The sequence below is a fragment of the Argentina anserina genome, chromosome 7 (assembly GCF_933775445.1).
Source record: "Argentina anserina chromosome 7, drPotAnse1.1, whole genome shotgun sequence".
In the NCBI taxonomy this organism is placed as follows: domain Eukaryota; kingdom Viridiplantae; phylum Streptophyta; class Magnoliopsida; order Rosales; family Rosaceae; genus Argentina; species Argentina anserina.
Genome location: NC_065878.1, coordinates 6,019,901 through 6,041,866, shown reverse-complemented (window position 1 = coordinate 6,041,866; position 21,966 = coordinate 6,019,901). Strand labels below are relative to the sequence as shown.

At 38.1% G+C, this 21,966-nt stretch overlaps 4 protein-coding genes across 6 annotated transcripts in view; 2 read left to right on the top strand and 2 right to left on the bottom strand.

Annotated features, from left to right (window-relative positions):
• The window catches only part of LOC126801503 (diphosphomevalonate decarboxylase 2), a 191,966-nt gene extending 184,565 nt beyond the window's left edge, over nt 1-7,401 (bottom strand). For 2 of the 3 annotated variants that reach the window (XM_050528872.1, XM_050528873.1), the window contains exons 1-9: nt 6,869-7,401; nt 6,724-6,787; nt 6,454-6,517; nt 6,276-6,356; nt 5,355-5,441; nt 4,953-5,110; nt 4,778-4,826; nt 4,336-4,460; nt 3,979-4,187 (exon numbers count right to left, since the gene is read on the bottom strand). In XM_050528872.1, the coding sequence (XP_050384829.1) occupies nt 3,980-4,187; nt 4,336-4,460; nt 4,778-4,826; nt 4,953-5,110; nt 5,355-5,441; nt 6,276-6,356; nt 6,454-6,517; nt 6,724-6,787; nt 6,869-7,280 (1,248 nt within the window). In that variant the 5' untranslated portion in view covers nt 7,281-7,401 and the 3' untranslated portion in view covers nt 3,979. Of the gene's footprint in view, nt 1-3,716; nt 4,188-4,335; nt 4,461-4,777; nt 4,827-4,952; nt 5,111-5,354; nt 5,442-6,275; nt 6,357-6,453; nt 6,518-6,723; nt 6,788-6,868 lie in introns of those variants that run through there. The other variant, XM_050528871.1, reaches the window with a different exon arrangement.
• LOC126801498 (membrane-bound O-acyltransferase gup1) overlaps nt 1-21,966 on the top strand; it is a 178,711-nt gene that overhangs the window by 70,448 nt on the left and 86,297 nt on the right. The window lies entirely within an intron of this gene.
• On the top strand, nt 17,359-19,471 carry LOC126801505 (protein trichome birefringence-like 36). Its single transcript, XM_050528875.1, has 5 exons — nt 17,359-17,882; nt 18,002-18,173; nt 18,277-18,458; nt 18,646-18,804; nt 18,899-19,471. The coding sequence occupies exons 1-5, from the start codon at nt 17,533-17,535 to the stop codon at nt 19,194-19,196; spliced, it is 1,161 nt and encodes a 386-aa protein (XP_050384832.1). The 5' UTR covers nt 17,359-17,532; the 3' UTR covers nt 19,197-19,471.
• On the bottom strand, nt 19,818-20,982 carry LOC126801512 (germin-like protein subfamily 3 member 2). Its single transcript, XM_050528886.1, has one exon. It carries the CDS (start codon nt 20,686-20,688, stop codon nt 20,044-20,046), a length of 645 nt encoding a protein of 214 aa, XP_050384843.1. The 5' UTR covers nt 20,689-20,982; the 3' UTR covers nt 19,818-20,043.

The following is a 21,966-nucleotide window of genomic DNA, read 5'->3' as shown; positions in this document are numbered from 1 at the left end:
CGCTTTGCTTTCCACAAGAAACGCTGCATTCGCTAAAGTTTTTAGCTATGATCATCATACTAAGGGCTCACCACCCTTCCTATCCTCTCAAATCTATTTGAATGGATACCATTGGAGAGTTCACCTCCACGACTTTGATGATTTCGTTTTGCATATCTACGGGGATCGTCGTTGAACATATTATTCCTCATGTTCATTCACTGCACGATCTAGCAGAGCTCGGACTTGGTTATGGGTACTAACCTGCCAATTTTTGCATGGAGATATGTAATGATGTTGCATGCAGCGACACTTATTCGTTTCAGACCCACAACTTGCCAAGCGTTTAGTGCGTACCAGATGGTCACTGGATACGGTCCCAACGTTCTTTTCACTAACGCCTATTTGGTTAAAGTTGTTTATGTGCCTCTATTGTAGTTATCTCAATGGGTCTACTTGAAATGATTAAGTATTCTGGTTGGTTATGATTTATGAATCACCAACACTTGTCCGCTATTTCCAATCTACAACCGTTGATCTCTATCCTGCGATATTAGCAGACAGTCACTTTGATGAGACATACTTCCCGTCGTTAGGGGGAGATATGGAATGCTCCCATTCTGGTTTTAACGCCATGAATTGACGTGGTGTGGCACTATGTCTCATTAAGATCCCGCACTACTCAAAGTGAGCAAATGTGCAACGCATTATCGACCTCCAGAAAGTCAAAGATTCGATGCTCAATGACTTTACCGATATTGCGAAAGTGACGAGATCACACATAAATGCTGGGATGTGCCGGTAAGGTTGGGACTCTCAGAATATGAGAGAATTTCATATGACCTGGTCCTAGCACCGTTGGCACCATCCCTGACAGTGGGAAGGAAGCCGGCGATGGCACCATCGTACGCTGTGGTGTTGTCGGCGCCCGTGGCATTGCACCACAAAACAAGGGCGGCAAACGCAAAGATGGACTAGTAAGGGTCATAGCTTCGGTCTTGGCTCCTGCCTATATGAGGGGGAGACCATTATTCTCTAGAATCAAAACTAGAAAGAAGCGAAGTGCGTAGGCACAAGTATTTCGCCCATCATCAAGAGATATTCTCTAAACATGTGTATCAACTAAGTTTCTGTGGGACGCTACAGACTCCTTTTGTTGATGTTAGAGAAGAATAGAAATCTCACGAATTGATCGTATACAGCGCGTGCGTGTGTTTAATGTATTGATCTCCCATGATTGATGATGTATTCGCTTATGCTCTTATTCCGTTGTAAAGCATCAACGATGAGCAACTTGACCGAAGTGGAAAGAATCAATACAGGCTGAACTAGACTTGTTATGTTGGTCGTTGTTCGTAAGTGTAATGAGAAAGATGAAGTCATGCGATATATGCAGGACTTATGGCGCAAAGATTGTCTCATTATCCTAGTATTGACTACGATGAGTTATATTCTCTCGTTATGGACATAATTGCTTTCCGCTACTTGATCAGTAGTAGTGTCCATGAAAACTGATTTGCAGCATATGATAGTGGTCATAGAATATCTGTAAAGGGGTCTTGACGCAGATATGAGAGTGCCCGAGGGACTTTAAATGCCTCCAGACCACGGAGAGCTTATGTAATCAGATTGCGACGTTCGAGAGAACGTAGTACAATCGGTTGCAAGAACTCATACCCATATGTGTTCATATGAAGCTAATTCTTGATTCTCTATTCCGTCTAAGTATAGATGATGAAGAGATTCAATGAGCTATACATTCATACATGTTAGTGTTGTTGGGACACTATTGCTTTCATTATGACGTGATTAGCTATGCGCCTATGCATTGTCATTGGACTTGCATTGCTTCTTTGACATGGGTTTAGTTCTACACTCAGTGAACCAACACAAATCCTATCCACACCAACGCCGCCAGCAGCTCCAGCAACATCAACGTACGCCTTGGTGTAGCAGTCGACACTGGTAGCGTAGAGGATGCGTACGGTTCCGTCTTGGACCAAAATCAGTCCTTCATTGGTCCATTCCCCCATTCTTTTCGCGAAAGACACATTAAATGTGACAAATCAGAATCTGTCCAGTTTCGTAGGTCAACTTCAACGAGACCTACAAGACAGCTCGCTCGATGAAATATGGTGAAATTGGTACCGTTGGAAAGGCCTATGTGTCTACTTTCCATGGACATCAACCATTCGTTCATAGCTATCATATTGAGTGAGTTATGGCCGTTTTAGCAAAGTAGGACCGTCCTGTCCGGAAATTTGCAAGTCAGTCAACTTCGACAGAGCATTGTGAACTGCTCCGATCGGATGAGGTTGTGAACCTTATGTCACTGGAAAGACACGGGTGTCTACTTTTCAGAACATTTTACAGTTCGCTGATACCTATTTTGACGAAGAAGTTATGGCCATTTAAGTTAGTGAAGGTCATTCTACCCGATAATCTGATTTTCATTGCAAACTCTTGTTTTGAGTTGTTATGCAATCTTGTTTCCTAAGATCTAAGTTTGGCTAAGTATAGCATGGATGATCTAAGGATGTGTGGCTAGATTAATGATTAATCATTAGCCCAAGACTACGTTTGAGAAGCATGTAATGAACGTTGTATACGTTGTTCTTTGTACTCCATGATTATGGCACTAATCAGGGGGAGTTGTTTCGTAGACTTCAGGGCGAGTCTAGCTCACATGATGCTATCAAATGTAGACGGTGCGTTGTGCTCTTTTTCCCTTCGATCAAGCTTTTGTTTTTACCCAAGAGGTTTTTATTTTGCTTGACAAGGTTTTTACCGAGGCAACGATGTGTGCACCATGCAACCTAGGCATGCGACACAAGGGGGAGTGTTCCGGGAGAATTACTATTCTACCCTTATGTGTGTCTTAGCCTAATAGGTTTCCTGTTAGGAGATAGATTAGCATCTCCGTAATAGATTAGGACTCCGAATCCTACGGGATTGTGGTTTTGTAATGCCTATATATAGGCCCCCATATCATTCAATAATACACAATTATTTCATCCTGAAACAATTTTCAATTTTTCTTTGTAAAAGTTTAAATTATTTTCAATTTTCACTTCCTTTGTAAAATGAAATATTTTCATTTTCACATTAGCCTATTTTCAGGACGTCTCTACTTCATTCAACATATTGAATTGTTTATGAAACTAACAGAATGAAACACCAATATTATGGTTCATATGTTTATAGTGGGAATTTGATAACTAAGTGCAAGGAATACTCATGAAAGGTGAAAACTAGGGAAAACATCGTACTTGGTGGAAGATTTGCTATGAATTCTTTCTCTTGTGTGAGACCCTATTCGAAAACTTTCAGCTATAAAATTAAGATCTCTTTGAAATGTTGTACAGTACTGCTGATCCCCAAACTCCAATCAAAAGTGCAAAACATCTAATAGGGACTCGGTGCAGATCTTTACCTGGCTTGTTCTTGTGGTTCTGGACTTTTAGTCTTTCTGCCAGTAGATGATTATTTAGAACTGTTAAGAAGGCATTGTGGAAAAATCTGAAACTTGATGCTTTACTAGGTATATGGTTCATTAAAGTTGAACTTTTGACTAGCTTTAATTCATTTAAACCCTCAAAAGTCATTTGTATCAGCACGCATTGTTTAATCCTACGAACAATTCAGAGAGATGAAGAGAGCAGTGTAATCATGAAGTTAGGTGCTGTAGTCCCTTTTATTAACCCCGCAGATCTCCAGACAGATGTAACACTTTCAAAGGAAGAATAGACAATTTATTCATTATTGTGTCAAGAAGAAAATGAGTACAGAAGGCATAAATGGATTGAAATACATGGAACAAGCAACAGAAACTGAAACTGAAACTGAGAGGAACTCAAGATAATCATCTCATGCCAAATCCTGGATTCCTGGTTTAGCCTTAAAAGATCACCTGATGGAACTAATTCAGGTACATAGGCCATTTGAATTGGCCTGTTAAGGAATAGAGCCGCGCGAGAAAAAAAGAAAGAAACCCTCTGACTTACTTCGGCAAGCCAGTTTCAGGGTTGAGAAGATGAGTTTCATCTGACAACACCACTGGACCTCTCCCAGGTCTTGTGCAAATAAAGTAACTAACATCTCCTTTGTACTGCTGGCCCTTGAGTTCTGGTGGTTGGGACAGAGTCCCAATATCCTCAGGGGCATTAATTCCAGCATCTTTCAAAATTGCCTTATCACCAAGAACGAAACTGGAAAAAAAAAAAGAAGCAAAATGAATAAAATTGAAGCCTTAAAAGATCACCTGAAAATAACTAATACAAAAACTACACAAAAAGAAGAATCACTTGTAAATGAGGAAACGCAATCTGGCAACCCAAGCATCTAATTGCAAATTACCTGTCCAAATCCGCATCAGAATTCGGAGGGAAGGTGTAAAGAAGCTTCTGAAGCAATAGGGTAGCAGTTTTTCTGTCACGTGCAATCATAACCGCATTTGGGCCCGCATCAAATGTATAAGCCACCTGTTATTAATGTAAATGTTGTTAAGGACTGACTACTAAGAACAGAGCACAACCAATATAACTATCAACTTTATAAAAATAAAAATAAACAGCAATCAAATAAGCTGACATGTTGTAGACAATGTTTTAGGTCAAACAGAGGATCCCAATTAATATTCATAACCTAGTGATGCATAAAAAAGTAATAAACTAAACATAATATAATATCAGTGCTAGAAAGGAGAAGGAGATGCAGCTTATTATGATTCATGGTCGCCACAATAAGGTTCATCATATACTTATGTGAATATCATTAAATTCATCTTTAAATATCAAACCTGAGGTGTTCCTTCTGAACGATTCCACTTCTCAACAAGGCTGATTATCCTGAAAGATGATGTACTTGGTCAATATTGGCTTTCATAGTGTTCAATCAAAAAACCACAGCTCAATGAACAAAAAAAACGTTTATCCTAATATCTTTAATTTGAACAAATGCTGAAAAGGACTTGCCTGTGGGATGTATCATTCATGTAGAAAATGGGAGGACATGTGTCCAGGCAGACAGCATGAAACTGGTTACTGTCAGTGCAGGACAATTGTGCGAAAGAAGCAAAATCGCGGTTCTGAATGGCTTCTTTCATTTTTAATATGCGTTTGGGCACTACTTCCTGTAATAGTAACAAAATAAGGATGGGAAATTACAGTTGAGGTCAGAATTCGATGACCAGAAAAATAAACATACATGACAGAAAAATAAGACTTGAAAAAGTTCCCAAAAGAGTGAAATGTGAAGTTGCTACAACTTATCATATAATATGCATCAGACCGCAAACAATTCATATAAAGATTACTAATTTGACAACTTGAAACTACAAAAGACAACTGGGGTGTAAAAAGTAAATTAGAGCATACCTTCGCCCTATGTTGCAAGAGTAAACTTGTTTCGACAGTATCACGCATTCCTGTAGTACTACTTGTTTCCTTCTGCCTAGAACTTACCTGGAAATAAAAGAATCAAGATTTGAATCACTTAAATTATACAAAGCACCGTCATCTATGTTTAGAATGCAACTTTGGCTTTCGAGCAACAATGTTAGCATAACACGATAAACACATTCAGCATCTCAACACTCCAATTCTATCTCAAACATAAAATACTAAGAAAAAACTGTTGTGCACCTATGTCAACAGAAATAAATAATTTTTTTTAAAGGAAAAACATAGAACTAAAAATACGTTATTCTCTATAACATTCTCCAAAATTCAATTTGGAGTTGCCGAAAGAACTTAGAAAGAGAGAAGAGGGATAGGGATGGGGAGTTCTGCTGCGTGTGAAGAAATTTTCTGGTACACAGTTAGTTGCACCCAAAGTACTATTTGGATAATCATGTTTCACTCTCCATTCCCTTTCCGCTCCACATTGATAGTAAGTCTAGGAGATGTCCTAAATCAACTTGTAAGACATACACTGAAGTTACCTAAAATAATGAAAAAAAAATTGTGTTTACAGTTTTTAAGTTTAACAGCTACTTGAAATGTTCCCAACTCTTTATTCAGCTCAATATAGCCCTTTGGAATTTCTATAAGTTAACCTTACAAATTTCCATGCAAGAAGGGGAAAAGATGAAGAGGGACAGAGTAATCATGAAGCTAATGGTGAGGTTATAACTATTTGAAGAAACAAGACCACATAATGGGCATCACACCCTTTATATTTTTCTTTTCTTTCTGTAGCTTCTCTTTATAAGTTGAGCCTATAACAACTGACATTTCGTAATTGCAAACAAAAGTGTGACCACTCGTTAACAGAACAACAGAAAAGAAGAAACATACCACAGCAATTATAATAACAAGCTCATCCCAGTGCTTCTCGTCTGCAAGTTGAACCGCAAGACTGTCGGTTCCCTTATCATCCTTAAGAAATATTGATACCAAGTATCAGTACAAATTACAACTCACTTTTCAATAGATGAAACAAAGAAAGAATAATTTTTTATATAACAGAGCTTACTTTTCCCATGATCCACTTGACAAATCCCCCGTACAGACTGCGACAAGCACTGCCTGAACCTTGCCTGCACACACCAAACAAGTTAACAAACTGCCATACTACAACCAAACACTTGAAACTCTATCACGAGAACAAGAAGAACAAAAAAAAAGTAACCACTGTAATCATAATTCTTGCATAATATCTTTGTGCCTAACCACTGTAATCACAACAACTGCGAAAGAAGCAGCCCCTTGGAAATGAATTGTATCAAGTCCCACAACACAATACCTTGCAATAGCAGAAAGCTGGCTCTGATCTTCTTTAACATTCATTAACTTTCCAAGGGCGAAAACTGCAAGTTACAAACAGACACTCAGACGACAAAGATTCATGATTGAACAAGTTTCTGAGAGGAGAATAAATGATTACACACCGAGACAGGCGAAACCGGCGGCGGAGGAAGCCAATCCGGCAGCAGTAGGGAAATTGTTGAAGGAAGCAATATGGACATGAAGGTTGTCCCAGTCCTTCTTACTGATCTTGATCCCCTTCTTCTCATCACAAACATCGCATGCCCGGCTGCGAATCTCCTTGAGGCAGCGCTGGAATCTGCCGCCGGAGAGGGAAATCTCTTCGCCGTTGAGCCACATGCGGTCGTGGGTGAAGGAAGGGCTGACGGAGACGGTGGTGGTGGTGCAGAGGTGGTCGGGGTCAAGAGTGACGCTGATGCTGTCGTTGACCGGCAAGATGAGGCTCTCGTCCCTCTTGCCCCAGTACTTGATCACGGCGATGTTGGTGGGGGTCTGCGCCGTCACCATCAGAACCCATTTCTGGTCGTCGGCCATTGGATCGGATCAGATGATGATGAGTCTAGTAGAGTATTAAGAATTGGGGAGTTGAGACGAAGAGCACGAGGGGAGTTGGTACTAAATAGAAGAGGAGAGTAGGAGAAGAAGAGTAGTGGATCGGTTGTTGTTCATCGTTGAATGGCGGCCCCACCCTTTTTTAATTTAATTTGCAGACGCCATTTTTGGACTTGGACTTCTTCCCCCACTTTTTCACCTTTTTCCGACTTCAACTTCAGCACTATGCAGCAGGTAGTTCATTCGATTTATTCTCGCCCTGTAATTTCAAAATCTAAAGTTACATATTTTTCAGGTAAAACTACTCAATAGGAAAAAAAAAATAGAACTCCCCAACGCATCCATCATTCCATCTATCTCACTCTATTAAAAATTTGAGTACTCAATTTGTATCTGCATTCCAGATGAGCTGATCCGAATATTTGAGTCAACTGTTTTTGGGTGCGGTTTCGCATTAAACCCGATTGTTGATAAATCTAAAAAATCATGTCTAAATGGTTTGATCCAATTTCAACCAATGCCCAAATATAACATAACAATCACTAACCAAGTTAAAGTAACACGAAGTTAAGTTTTCACTTAGTTTACCCACATAGAAATAAGTTCATATCCAATAACCATGAAACTATCTCTCAACATGGAGAAATCGATGACAAGGTATGAAATCGATGATTCTTTATTAGTTTTGTGATATGAATAGTTATGTGCCTATGGATTTGCATAAGATGCATACCGCTGTGAATCATTTACAGCCATGTGTGACAGTGGAGATGAATATGGATGTTAGCGCCATATTCTGATGATGAGATTAGGGCGGCTTTGTTTCAAATGTACCCTACTAAGTCCCCATGTCCGGATGGTATGCCTCTAGAGTTCTTTTAGAAGTACTGAAATACAGTGGGTGATGATCTGTGTAGTGTGGTCTGGAGTAGGGGTGGGCACAAACCGAATCGTGAACCAAACCACAAAAATAAAGTTTGGTGACCGAACTAAAAAAAAACATTAGAGAAAAAGTGTAAAACCGAACCGGCTTATTCAGAAAAAGGGGTCGAACTCGACCCGAGCGGAAGTGCGATGTGTCTGGAAACTCGGGAACGTAAATGAATTCGAGTACCATTCTAATCGCCTCTTTCATTATTTTTTCTATAGGTCAACCCGATCGTCAGAAACCGACCTGCCCGAATTTTTAAAAGGATAATGCATTGTCTATTTCTTATTGGATGGCTTTGTTTATATAATTCCCAACCCTACTACACTGAATCTCAATCTCCCATATATAATTACCAACCCTAGCATTTTTTCTCATTCCCCATAGCCGCACAGAGTCTTCTCTCTCTTCTCTCCTTCATTTTACCGATTTGTAGAACAAACTCAACACACGCCAATATCAATCTTAAGTCGTGTTTTAATTGCAGATGATGCATGTTAATATTCTTCCTCAATAATCATTATATAACATATTCTATTCGATTTTGGTTTGGGGTTAGATTGGTTGTCGAGTTCTCTTCTCGTTTTAGATTAGATATTAATTAATTTTCTGTATTAAAGGGGATGCGTTCATAAGATGACAAGAAACTTTTGATGAAGATGATGTGTGGGCGATAGGTGATCAAGGAAGTTCTTGATGTGGTTTTACGATCTGGAAATTTTGTCTAACTTTACAGAACAGAAAAAAACCCGTCCAAACACTGAAACCAAACTACACCAACTCGAAATCCAGCCACCAGATTTTTCAGCGTTACCCTTTCTCAAATAAGTTATCAGTCGTATAAATTTTGAAACTGAAGGATGCGGGTTGAATATGAGTTGGGTCCACATCTGACTCGATCTGACCCATGCACGCCCCTAGTATGGAGCTTCTTGATCTTGGGTCAGTTGGTAAGGAATGTCAATTTTACTCATATTTGTTTGATTCCGAAAGTCCGAAATCTGACTCAGGTTGCTGATTCGAGACCTATTGCATTCTGTAAAGTGTTATACAAGATATATTCTGCAGTGGCTAATCAACTGAAGAAACATATGCACTAGCTTATTTCTCCGTGTCAGAGTGCTTTTATTTCTCTGACGTTGATCACCGATAATTCTTTAATTTCTTATGAGGTCTCTCATTTCATTGATTCTAATAGAACTCACGGTGTGATGACTTTGAAATTAGATATGAGTAAGGTCTATGATCATATGAAGTGGTTCTTTTTGGAAGCAATTATGGTCGTCTAAGGTTTGCTTCCCATTGGATACAGTTGATCAAACAGTGTATTAGTACGGTCAGGTACTCTTTTCTGATCAATGGTAAGTCGTGCAATAGTTTATTCCCTACCCGGGATTTAAGGCAAGGGAACCATTTTTCTCCTTACTTGTTTCTGTTGGGAGCGGAGGTTTTCTGAGCTTTATTCGATAATAAACTGTAGGAAGGTTCATTACAAGGAGTATTTGTTTGCTATGGGGCTCCAGTTATTAATCATCTTCTGTTTGTTGATGATAGTTTGTTTTTTAGTAAAGCTACTATTCAGGAGTGCTATACTATTCAAGGGGTGATCACTGATTATAAGGTGGCTTCAGGTTTAAAAGTTAATTTTTCTAAGAGCAACAATGTTTTTAATAAGGGGGTGTATACCACTTTACAAGAACAGTTAGTGGCTATCTTAGGTGTTGGTATCGTTGACAAACATGACAAGTATTTTGGTCTTCAGACCATGGTTGGTAGGAGTAGGACTAACACGTTCTTTTATATAAAGGAGTCGTTAGTATCAAGCTGGAGGGTTGGCAGAGTAAGTTATCAAGTGGTGCTGGTAGGGATTTACTCATCAGGGTTGTGGCTCAGGCGCTGCCTTTGTATTCTAGGAGTTTTTTCCTATTGTCAAAAAGTTTATGTAATTCTCTCAATCAGATGTCTGCTAAATTATGGTGGAGTAGTAAATACAATGAGAAGAAGTGGAGTAGTAAATACAATGAGAAGAAGATTCACTGGATGTCTTGAAATAAGCTTTGTTGACATCTGCATGCTCATAACTTGTCATTGCTTGCTAAGTAGGGTTGGTGGGTTGTGAAAAATCCTTAGTCTTTTGTGGCTCAATTGATGATGGCCGGGTACTTTCCTACTTGTGATTTTTGGAATACTCCTAATCCCAGTATCCTACTAATCCTTCGGCATGTTGGAAATGTATGTTTGCGGCAAAGGATTTGTTAGTTGATGGAAATAGGTGATAGGTGGGTGATGAGAGCTCAATTAGGGCACATTTGTTTTTCCGAGCTAAGTCTTTGCTTAGTCTGAGACTGTGTTGGCTCGGATTAGGGTACAGTAATTCTTAACCCATGTTTGGTGCAGTGTCGGACTAACGAACAAAATTAGCATAATAGTCCAGTCTCATATTTGACAAACCACCAGGCTAAATAAGTTTTGTTACTGAACTATTTTTCGAATTATAACAAGTCTTATTCAATAATAACATAATATATCATTAATAACACATGTTCATATAAGCAATCTTACTTCTTGATTTTCATATTTTCTGTAACAATTGGCTTATAATGGAACAACCTTCTCACATTCTTTACCTTATCCACAAGTAAGAAAGTCAACAATATGTCAATTAAAATGTTCTTGATGATTATAAGTAAGCCACAAGTTCACACATACGTGAGCCACTAAAATCAAAATAGAGTAATAGTTTATATATACAAGTCCAAAGTGAGGCACGAGCTTAGTGCAGATTGGTATAACCCTCATGCCCCCAAACTTAAAGGAAAAAAAAGGTATTCTAAGAAAGAAGTGAAGTGAGCAGCACTGAAGATTTGAAAGATGAGAAAAGCATATTGTATATACACCAACTTCAAGCACAAGCATTGCAAGCAGTTGTGCATGGTCGGGAGACACGTATCCAGACAACAGTAGATCATTACTTTTTCACACACAAACTTGTCAAACAGGCCGTGCCACATTCAATTTGAAGATTATTAGTCATTGTACACTGGTATAATGGAAAAAAAAAAGTTCCTACTCAATTTTGTTTGAACAATTACATGAACTTAAGTGTTATATTCCTATCACAGCTTTTCTCAGGCTAATTCTTAAAACTCTAATCCATTATAAAAGGGTTACCTTTGAATTTTAACGATTAGTTTCAAAAGTGACCAAGAGGTTTTGGATGCCTCAAAAGCCAGTTGTTTCATTTTCCTATCCAAATTCCCACATTTTTTAATCTGCACTTGACATTAAAACTCTACCCTCTAATAAGTAGCCAAGAAATACTGAAAAATATAAGGTCCCAATGAAAGTATTGGTGTCGAACACCAAAAAAAAAATTAAGAGTTCGAGTTGAGTTACCTCTGGCTCTCCTACACTGTCAAGGATGTAATCATAAAGCTGCGGAGTAATATTGATAATCTGCTTGCTCCCATATGTTTTATCATCAGCAACAACAAATGCATTAGTGGCACGAACACTTATGCTTGTCTTCAACTTGATCCTGAGTCCTCTGTAGCCAATGCCACTGCTATGAAACTTCCCAGAGGAAATAAAGTCAAACTTCAGTTGTGGTTGCACAGATCTTTGCGGAAGAGTCTCCCTCTGACGAGCTAACGTAGGCCACCGATAAAGCCCCACGCTCGTGCTCCCCATAAAGACAATGCAGCAGAGCAGAATACAAGAGACTACACAAAACAAGCTTACACCATTAGAAAAACAGATTAAATAAAGGCAAAATTGCCAAAATATACCTCAAATTTGGCTAAAATTGTCAATTTGCACCATAAACTTGTATTTGAGTCAATTTACCTCGTAAACTTGGTAAAAATTGCCGATTTACACCACATCCGTTAAATTTAACTGTTTTCATCCAAATTTGCGTCAAATATCATGCACATGAGGGGTAATTTTGTCATTTTCTATTTATATTTTTCTTAAAAACAAATACAAATATTCTTTAAAAGGATGATTATTTTTTAATCAAATTATTTATTTACATCTTTTTTCTATATACTTAACCCTACTTCGCATTATATATTCAACATACCCACCCATTCAAATATAGTGTGTTGTGTATATATATATATATATATATATATGTACACATTGTTGGAGGAGGAACGAAACGAGAATAATAACGACGTAATGGAACAAAACGTAACCATTTAATTATTGATAATTATTTACATCTTTTTTCTATATATTTAACCCTACTTCGCATTATATATTCAACACACCCACCCATTTAAATATAGTGTACACACCCACCCATTCAAATATAGTGTGTTGTGTATATATATATATATGTACACATTGTTGGAGGAGGAACGAAACGAGAATAATAACGACGTAATGAAACAAAACGTAACCATTTAATTATTGATAATGGAGCCTATATATGTTGTGTAATGAGCCTAATGAGACAATGATGCTCCATTCTCGTGATTGTTGGTTCATACATGAGTTGGTGCCATTGTTTCCAGAGTTACCTTATGTCTGTACTACTGTTGTGCAACCTATGTCTTTGTCTGATTGAGTGATTGGTTAGGTATTTGTGGTGAGAGGCTTACACCGGAGTCTTTTAGCTTGCTTATTATTATTATTTGGTGGGGCCGGAAGGAATGTATGTAATCAAAGGCTTTGGAATGATAAGTCTCTTGCAACCAGATTTATTATCAGGTGTGTAGCTTTGTTGAGTTATAGAAGCAATCTAGGCCGGGCTCCTGGCGTGGATCTCAGGTGCCTAAACCTTGGGTCTCTCCACCGCCGGTTGGATTAAATGTAATATTGATGGTTCTTTTGATCTGATTGCTCAGAGAGGAGGAATATGAGTGGTTTTCCGGGATAGTGAAGCTTCTATTATGGGGGAGGGGGGTGTTTCTTTTCCGGTGGATTTTGTTAATTCATGGGCTATGGTGGAGGCCTTGGGTTGCTAGAGCGGCGGTCAGTTATGAGGTGGAGCATTCTTTAGCTCCCATTGCTTTTGAGTCGAATTGTTTGATGGTGGGTGAACGCAGTTTGTAAGGGTCTCCCCTACCGACATTATAGGCATTCTAGCTTGATTTGGTATCAATAATATTTCGTCAATTCTATAAAAAAAAAAAACAATTATGACTAAGAAACATATCTTTGTTCTGGGAGTAACATCCTGACAGTCTCTTCAAAAAACATTTAAAAAAAATTATCCTACAGTAGTCGCTATAGCCTCTACTGGCCATTGCTCAAGGTCTCTCGATCTTCTTCCATCATCTTCTCTCGATCTAGTCCAAATAATCATAAGCACAAATTGCACAACCTCTTCTCCTGTCTTTAAAGTTAAAGAAAAAGAGAGAATGAGAAGATACCTTCATGGATCACACGTATGTTGTTTTATGCAAAGTTGTTTTTCACATTTATAACGTGATATATATGCATGAAACACTAGTACTTGCTATATTACCATCAAATATATAAATTAAATACGGGAAAAAGATGGAAAGATTTCAGTTTTCTCTGAAAATGAAATGACAACCTAGCCAGATACAACGAAACATAGAGAAAATTAATGATGTGAAATTAAAAGTCCAAGTTTGAGGACTACTCTTGGGTGTGTTTTCAATTTCAAATAAGAGAAATTAAGCACATTGTTTGACTTGTTAGACGTAGCTATCAAGTATCAAGGGTTGGTGGAGAGAATATACCATTTATATGTATACTTTGTTTAATTTGAATTGCCTCATTTTCTTGAGATTCTAATCCTCGGCCTTTTTGCCAAATCAATCAAGTGATTTATAAATTAAACCAGCTGAGATGAACAGAACTACATATGTAGTCATTGTAAGGCATAAACACACACTAAGAACAATCCAATAATTCTAAAATTCTAATGAACTTTGTTTCAGTGGTCATGAACGTACAAATTTGGTGAAGGGGATTACAAAGATATATATACACACGCCAAACATGAATATATATTTACAAAATTATTCACTGTATATTCCTCGACTCATACTAATATTCTTCTTAAAAACAAAAGATATATATTTTTTGAACTCGTACTAAAATTTTCCTGTAATGTATGGTATTATTGTTTATTGTTATCGTCCTAGCTGCCAGGAAATTCAACAAAAGCAAGCTGCGCGCGGGCACCGGACGCCGGCCTCTTGTATATGTTGCACTCCTGATAGCTATAAGCTCATGGGTGCCGGAACCAGGTGACTACAGTAATTGATGGATGGATGGATGGAGTCAAACTGATAATGACATATTGGAGCAAACTGGTGATCAGTCAAAATATGGCAACCCCGGCCAGCCAGCCCTCCTTTGTTGGCTTTTATTTTCTATTCACATGTACTCGATCAATTGCTTAATTAGGTACAATAAGACGTCGGCCAGCTGAGCTCGATCTCACCTATTATATGCAGTACTCAGCTTTACAATTTCATTATAAATACATAGTTATGTTACACGTACTATTATACAAATATGTTCTTGTTTAATTTTACTAACTTTTGTAATGCACATAGATGTATCGGGGCTTCCAATCTTGCAATTGCAAATCGATCTATCCGGTAATCAAATACATGATGAATATTTTTCGATAAAAATATACATGATGAATATTAGAATTCTGGGTCTCTAGGTATTCACGGTTTCTAATCTAGCATCAAGAGGCTAGGCATATCGAGCACACAGTGTTAGTACGTAGTGAAAATTCAATAACATCAGCAGCAACGTATGGCAAAGTAATTGACATAAGAGCCATGTACAGATGTACTCCTTCCTATATATATTGGCTAAGACATTGCCCACGCTCTCAAGAATCAAGACTCAACGTAATTTACAATTAAGATAATCTTCAACACAATGACAGGCACACAAGGTTCTTCCAGTAAAAATAAACGAAAACATATGCAGTGTTGAGACTCATAGCACTGGCCCAAGATAGGCAGCCCATTTACTATGTAATGTCCAGTACGGAATTATATATGCTCTTGTATTTCTATCAAGGCATGAATGAAGAATCAACTATTTTCATTCTGTCTTTACTTTCTGCTATTACTTCCCAGCTCTTTCAATATTGTTCTTGTCCTTATTTCAATTGTTCTTCACAAAACCAACCCCGATCATTCCCCAATTTATGAGTCCCAATATTGGTATCAGAGCCACTACAGAATAATTTGAAATCTATATGGACGTGTAGACAATCTATGCTAATAATAACAAACGGAACTGATCCGTGCAGCGAGCAAATAAATCGTGAAAATCGAATCCATAATTCATATGTTAATACGTACAATACATTAGAACTTTACATATTGCAACTAAGATTAATGTACAAAACTACAATTAGTGCAACTGTACGTCTAATTAGGATCTATAGCAATGCATACATGATATATTACTCACGATCTCAACCGATTCAATCAATCTAAGCAAAAGCTAATTAAAATATATACTATATATGCTACTGCTTTAGTATTAAATGGAAGTTAAAAAATTACAAGTCATCGGCCAAGAAATAACATCGGCCATTGACTAATTCTATGAAGTCATCCGAGTAATTATTCTGTGTACCCGCCACACTACGTGATACTGTCATGTAGCGTACCTAGTCAATTATATTACAACATTGTATAATTAACATGCACGCGGTTAAAATGATAAAAAAATTTACATATAAAAACCAATCAGAAATAATCACAGTAAAAAATTGATCAATAACATTAAAAGGTTACGCCACGTGGGATATGTAACGGGTATATATAATAATTTCTGGATGTCATTTGCTGATCCAAGAATGAAATGAAATGAGATTTAATAGCTAGATCACTATCTGACCCTGGCAAGCAGCATTGGCGACTCCGGCACCGACAAAACTTAGTGTAATAACTGATTAGCTAGTGGACCAAAAATGTGTTAAATTCACAATTACGATATCGCATTCTCGCTTGGAATCGACCGTCGACAGTTACTGTATCAGATACAGTCGGGTTGTTACTGAACAATTTGTATTTGGTTCAATCGATCTGCCATCCAAATTTGTAAGATTACCTAGTCTCTTGTCTTCGTTTAGTCATCAAGTGCATGTACAACTTGAACGTTACATATCGACGTACGCACGGTCATCTAATCCTATTATATATAACAAGAGATATGATGTGGTATTCGATCGTACGTATAATTTGCGGAAATTCTCAGCTGTGATTGTTCGCACCGTCCGTACGGTGCGGTTCGACAATTCTGGCCACCGGCGACGGTCAATGACGACGCTAACTAGTACAGGCACACTCTCCTCCTCCCGGCGTTCCTGTCTGTGTGCAACTCCGGCCTACGGCAGCCAGAATCTTGAAATCTCCGTACGGTGCTCGGAATGATATGATTGGTCGACCATGTGACTAAGTGAAAGAACGTACGTACCCTTAATTAATGTACTAGCTTAACTGACGACAAGTCTCTCTACTAGCTACCGAGTAGCAAGTGAACGTCTTTAATTGGTGGAATCCATCACCCTCCTATGATCTTGATTGATCTTATTTAATCTCTATCTCGGTTTGATGTAATTGAGAAAAGATCAAAAGAACACTAGCAATGATATGTATATATATATATATATATATATATATATACAGATTTTCTCAAATAAGGAGGTCTGCACCGATAGTTTTGGTGCATATTTCCATTTTTGAACCACCTTTCGGTTGAATTTCCTCATCTCGACCGTCTAGTATCTAGATAATAATGTGCAGATCATCTCTGCAAAATTTTAGCCAATTTGGTGATCGTTAAGGTCTTCAAAATTGAAAAACAAATGGACAGACTGAATTCTGTCAAACATGAATCGTTCATGTTTTTAACAGAAAAACACAATATCTGAGGGTCTTAATGATCACTAAATTGGCTGAAATGTTGCAAAGATGATCTGCACAATATTATTTACATACTAGACAGTAAAGATAAATAAATTTAATCGCAAAGTGTTGCAAAAATATAATTACGCACCAAAACAGTATTGCAGAACTTCACAGCCAAAAAGTGCTATATATATATGATCGATCCTTCAGTCGCGGACAGCAAATCATGCTCACCTACCTTCTGCCCCCTCCGTTATATATGCTTCCACTTTCAACGCACAAAAGTGAAAAAGCATGATCAACCACCGTAACTCATGCATGTCTTGATGCTCTTGCTGATCATTGACCAAGTTTTCAACCTTAAAGCTTCACCTAGCTAGCTCTCCGATCTCTTAATTTGTCCCAAGCATTGTTTCATGTCTGGCTAACTTTTTCGATGAGAGAAACAAAGCTGCAGCTTCACTATCTGCTCTTCGTGAGCATTATCTTTATCTTTCTATGCGTGGTTCCGCCTGTGAAGTCTTCCGAGGTTGAGCTAGAGGAAGAGCAGGATGAATACTCGTGGCTTAACGATGAAGATGGTCAGGTTAACATGGTTCAGAGCCACCAAAGCTCGAAACGTAAGTGTCAACTTTCGGACGGAAAGTGGGTTTATGATCAATCCTACCCTCTCTATGACTCATCCTGTCCATATCTTAGCGCTGCCGTCACTTGTCAGAAGAATGGAAGGCCGGATTCCGACTACGAAAAGTGGCGCTGGAAGCCAAACCGCTGCTCCATTCCTAGGTACGTACCTACCAATTAACCAGCTAGCTAGCTACTCTTAAATCAACAAGTCACAACTTGTGTACAATTTACATTGCGAACGAGGTTCTCCAGTGATTTCTTTCATTTCTGAAATGTAGGTTTGATGCGTTGAAATTTCTCGGTAAAATGAGAAGGAAAAGAATAATGCTGGTGGGTGATTCTATAATGAGGAATCAGTGGGAGTCTCTTGTGTGCTTAGTACAAGGAGTTATTCCAACAGCCCGAAAGAGAGTCACCTACAATGGTCCTTCTATGGCGTTCCATGCAATGGTATCGAGTTATTTAAGAACTTTTAGTTTATTTAGCTAGAAACTTATCCAGGACTACAATATATAAATTAATATACATGATACAAATGTTCATACATATACAGGCCTTTGAAGTATCAATTGAGTTTACATGGGCTCCGCTCCTAGTAGAATTGAACAAGGGAGCTGCCAACAAAAGGATTTTGCATTTGGATTTGATAGAGCAGAATGCAAAGTATTGGAGAGGAGTTGATGTTCTTGTTTTTGATTCAGCTCACTGGTGGACTCACTCTGACAAAACATCGTCGTAAGACAAAATTCATATTAGTTATTTTTTGAGTTCTTTGATTAGCTAGCTAGTTTCATTCTTCATGATTTGCTTGGAAACAATTGCAGTTGAGAAATTAACTTTATGGGATATGGGTGGTGAGTGGTACGTAATGTTATGCAGGACCTTAAATTTGATTGAATTGCAATGATATAACTAATTTCAGGTGGGATTACTACATGGAAGGAAAGTCACTGTTTACCAATATGAATCCAATGGTTGCTTACCAGAAAGGACTCACTACATGGGCTAAATGGGTTGATTTAAACCTAGACCCGAGTAAGACCCGAGTAATTTTCCGAAGCATGTCACCTAGGCATAACAGGTATATGAATATATACAATGCGTAATGCTATATAAAGATTGATATTGTTGGTCAGCTTGGATCAATATATGCTCAATGTTAATATATATGGCAGAGAAAATGGTTGGAGATGCTACAATCAGAAGCAGCCTTTGGCAAATTTCAGTCACCAACATGTTCCTGAACCCCTGCTAGTGCTACAAGGGGTTCTGAGAAAAATGAGATTTCCAGTTTATCTTCAGGACATAACCACAATTTCGGCATTTCGAAGAGATGGACACCCTTCTGTGTACAGACGGGCCATGGGACAGGAAGAGAAGCAGCACCTGAGAGAGTATTCGTCGGACTGCAGCCATTGGTGTCTTCCTGGTGTACCTGATATTTGGAATGAGATGTTGAGTGCCTTGCTTTAATCAAGTATATGAGAGACTTGAAGTTGTACTGAATGAACACTAATTAGGTAAAGTGGCTAGAACAACTCTTTCTCTGCCATACTAGAGACTTCTTGTTAATTAAGACTCCATGGGAGTGTAATGATAAGTCATGATGCTGCAGTGTGTTCATGCGTACTAGCAGAACAATATGATGTTATGTTTAGTTGAAAAAGTCTCACTGTACTCTTTTTTATGTCTCTCTTTACACTCATTTTTATTAAAAAGCTAGTCACTTGTTGAGAGCAATGATCATATATCAGGTGCAGTTTGAGCATTCTTAAAATGATCGATCATTATGTGTCTGGTAATAATTGCCACATTGTGTCCATCGCTTAATTTTGCAGCAAGGAATAACCTCTCAGTGCATGTATGCATAGGACTTGAAATCTACTAGCGGAAAACACAGTTTTCACTTTTCCATAAGAAAAATGAACCACGCACAGATACATGGACTTGTATTATAATACTGTAGTGAGCAAATTCTCTGTAAACAGTTGCAGTTCAAAATGAACTTCTTGTCCTCTTAAACTAGAATTCATCATATTACGTTTGAATTGTAGACCTTGATGAAAACAACACCATTCATAAGATTACTTCTTTAAAAGAACTGAAGTTTTCCTTAAAGATTCTTCTATTGAGTGCAGATAGAGTAGTACAAAACCAAAATCTCAAGGATTTGGCATGTGGGAATACTTCCTAGTTCTACAAACAATAAACAGAGTACCATATTGAGATAACAATATTCAGATTTATATATTTGCTCATGAAAGAATGTCAGTAGACGTACGAAAAAGGAAATGAAATTGCAGTTGTCTAGCTAGCTCAGTCAATGGGGACCAAGCCTCTTGTTCAACTTGGCAATCTCCTTAGAACTCAATCCAAAAGCCTTCTCCAAGAGCTCGTCTTTAATCCCTGATCCGAAAACTGAAGTGGGAATTCTTAGCAGTCCAGGATTCTGGCTGTTGAAGCTCCCTAATATGGTTGCTGGAGTGTCACCCACATTCATTTGGAAGTGCACTAGACCTTTTGGAAACACCATGACCTCACCCTTTTCAATCACTCTAGCGAAAATCTTGTTATTCGTATCAACAAACCCGGAATAAATCTTTCCTTCAAGCACAAACGCTGTCTCCGTTGCCCTCGGATGGTAATGTGGCACGTTTACACCACCAACTTCAAAATCAGCTCGGACAAAGGACATTCCAAGTGTGTTCAGTCCTGGAAAGATGTTTGAGTTCACTGAAGTAGCAGCAAGACCTGTTTGGCCAAATTTTCCAGGAGACCTGATGCCGGAAAATATAAAATCTTCCACTGTTGCAACAGATGAATTCTTGCATTGGATGGCATTGCTTGCAGCCGCAGACTCTGCTGTGTTGGCTATGCAGAAGTCTTGGACCGGATCAGGATCAGAAGCCAAACAGACATAGATATTAAGGAAGATCACAAAAAGAAGTACCGTTTTGGTGAACATCTTTTCAAAGATTCAACACGGTAGTGTCAACAATTGTTTGCAATACGCATGTAAGTAAAGGATGCTCAACCAAACTGTAATGGGGACCTGTTCAAACCAAACCTCTTATCTGAATTGCTCTATCTACAACATTATTTAAGGACTACTACAAGAAAAAAAACCAGTTCAGTTGGAATAATAGAGGGTGTTTTCCTTTTGAGTTTTGAGTATACTTTGCTTGGAGATAAAGACAGAGGATTAGCTAGCTAGTCAGGAAATGACTACATCCACCAACATGTGGTTTGGCTGATTCTGGTGGAGAATATGGGGCTGGTCATCATCGTGGGAATGAGTTGTATCACTTGCATGTTCCAAGTATGCATCTCAAAGTTACTTGATCTTAGTCTTTAAAAGACAGACAACAATTCCATTGGCTCAAAATTTGTATTAAAACTTAATTTCCATTTCGCAGGTACCACTCTTAGTAATACAACAACGAAAAATAAATAAAATTTGAGAAGAAGATCAAACTCCATTAATATTGTGCAAATCAATTTTCATACACGAATATTTAATTGACTTGTGAAAGTGGAAAACCTCACGATCACTAGTTGCTTTGTACTTTATAGTATGAACTAGTCATGCTAAAATGGGGAACAGCCTGAAAGTCATTGCTGTGAGACTTTTATATCACTTATTCTAAATTTTAGCAAAGTTTTGAAAGGTGAACCACAAATGCATGCGCATAATAATGCACAAAATGCAAAAAGTTCAAGAAATCAAAACAAAACCAAAGATGATGTCATGACTGAGTTGGCATGCCTTGAACTTCCTAATTATTTCCTGTGAAAACAAGATATTGAATTGCATAATTTAATTTTATGTATATAAAATTTTCAACCTATTTTAGCTAAATTTGGACCTGCTTGAAGATATAATAAAAGAGCTATGTGCACGAAGTGTTTCAGATATTACGACAAAAAAACATACAAGTTGGACTAGGAGAAACATAACTTATCTCACGTGCAACTTCAAGAGAGGACACGTTCTCTATCACATAAGATAACACGGCATCATTAGCTTCTAACTCATAAATATTTGAACCATCACTCGTAAATCCGGCCCCTTGGGCAATAGTGAGTGTCTCGTTGTGTGCCAAGGTATCTAGATAGTTATCTGCAATGGAATCAAGAATGTCAACTGAAAAACAATCACTCAATTCTGAAAGGGGATACCTCATAGTCTCAAATTTGTTAAAGCTAATCACTTCACCGTCGAACTCAAAGGTGAGTGATCCAC

Coding starts and splice junctions, on each gene's coding strand:
- LOC126801512 (XM_050528886.1), bottom strand. CDS start 20,688: ATGTTCACCAAAACGGTACTTCTTTTTGTGATCTTCCTTAATATCTAT.
- LOC126801505 (XM_050528875.1), top strand. CDS start 17,533: ATGAGAGAAACAAAGCTGCAGCTTCACTATCTGCTCTTCGTGAGCATT. Junction 18,459..18,645: donor CACTCTGACAAAACATCGTC/GTAAGACAAAAT, acceptor AACTAATTTCAG/GTGGGATTACTACATGGAAG. Junction 18,805..18,898: donor ATGTCACCTAGGCATAACAG/GTATATGAATAT, acceptor TATATATGGCAG/AGAAAATGGTTGGAGATGCT.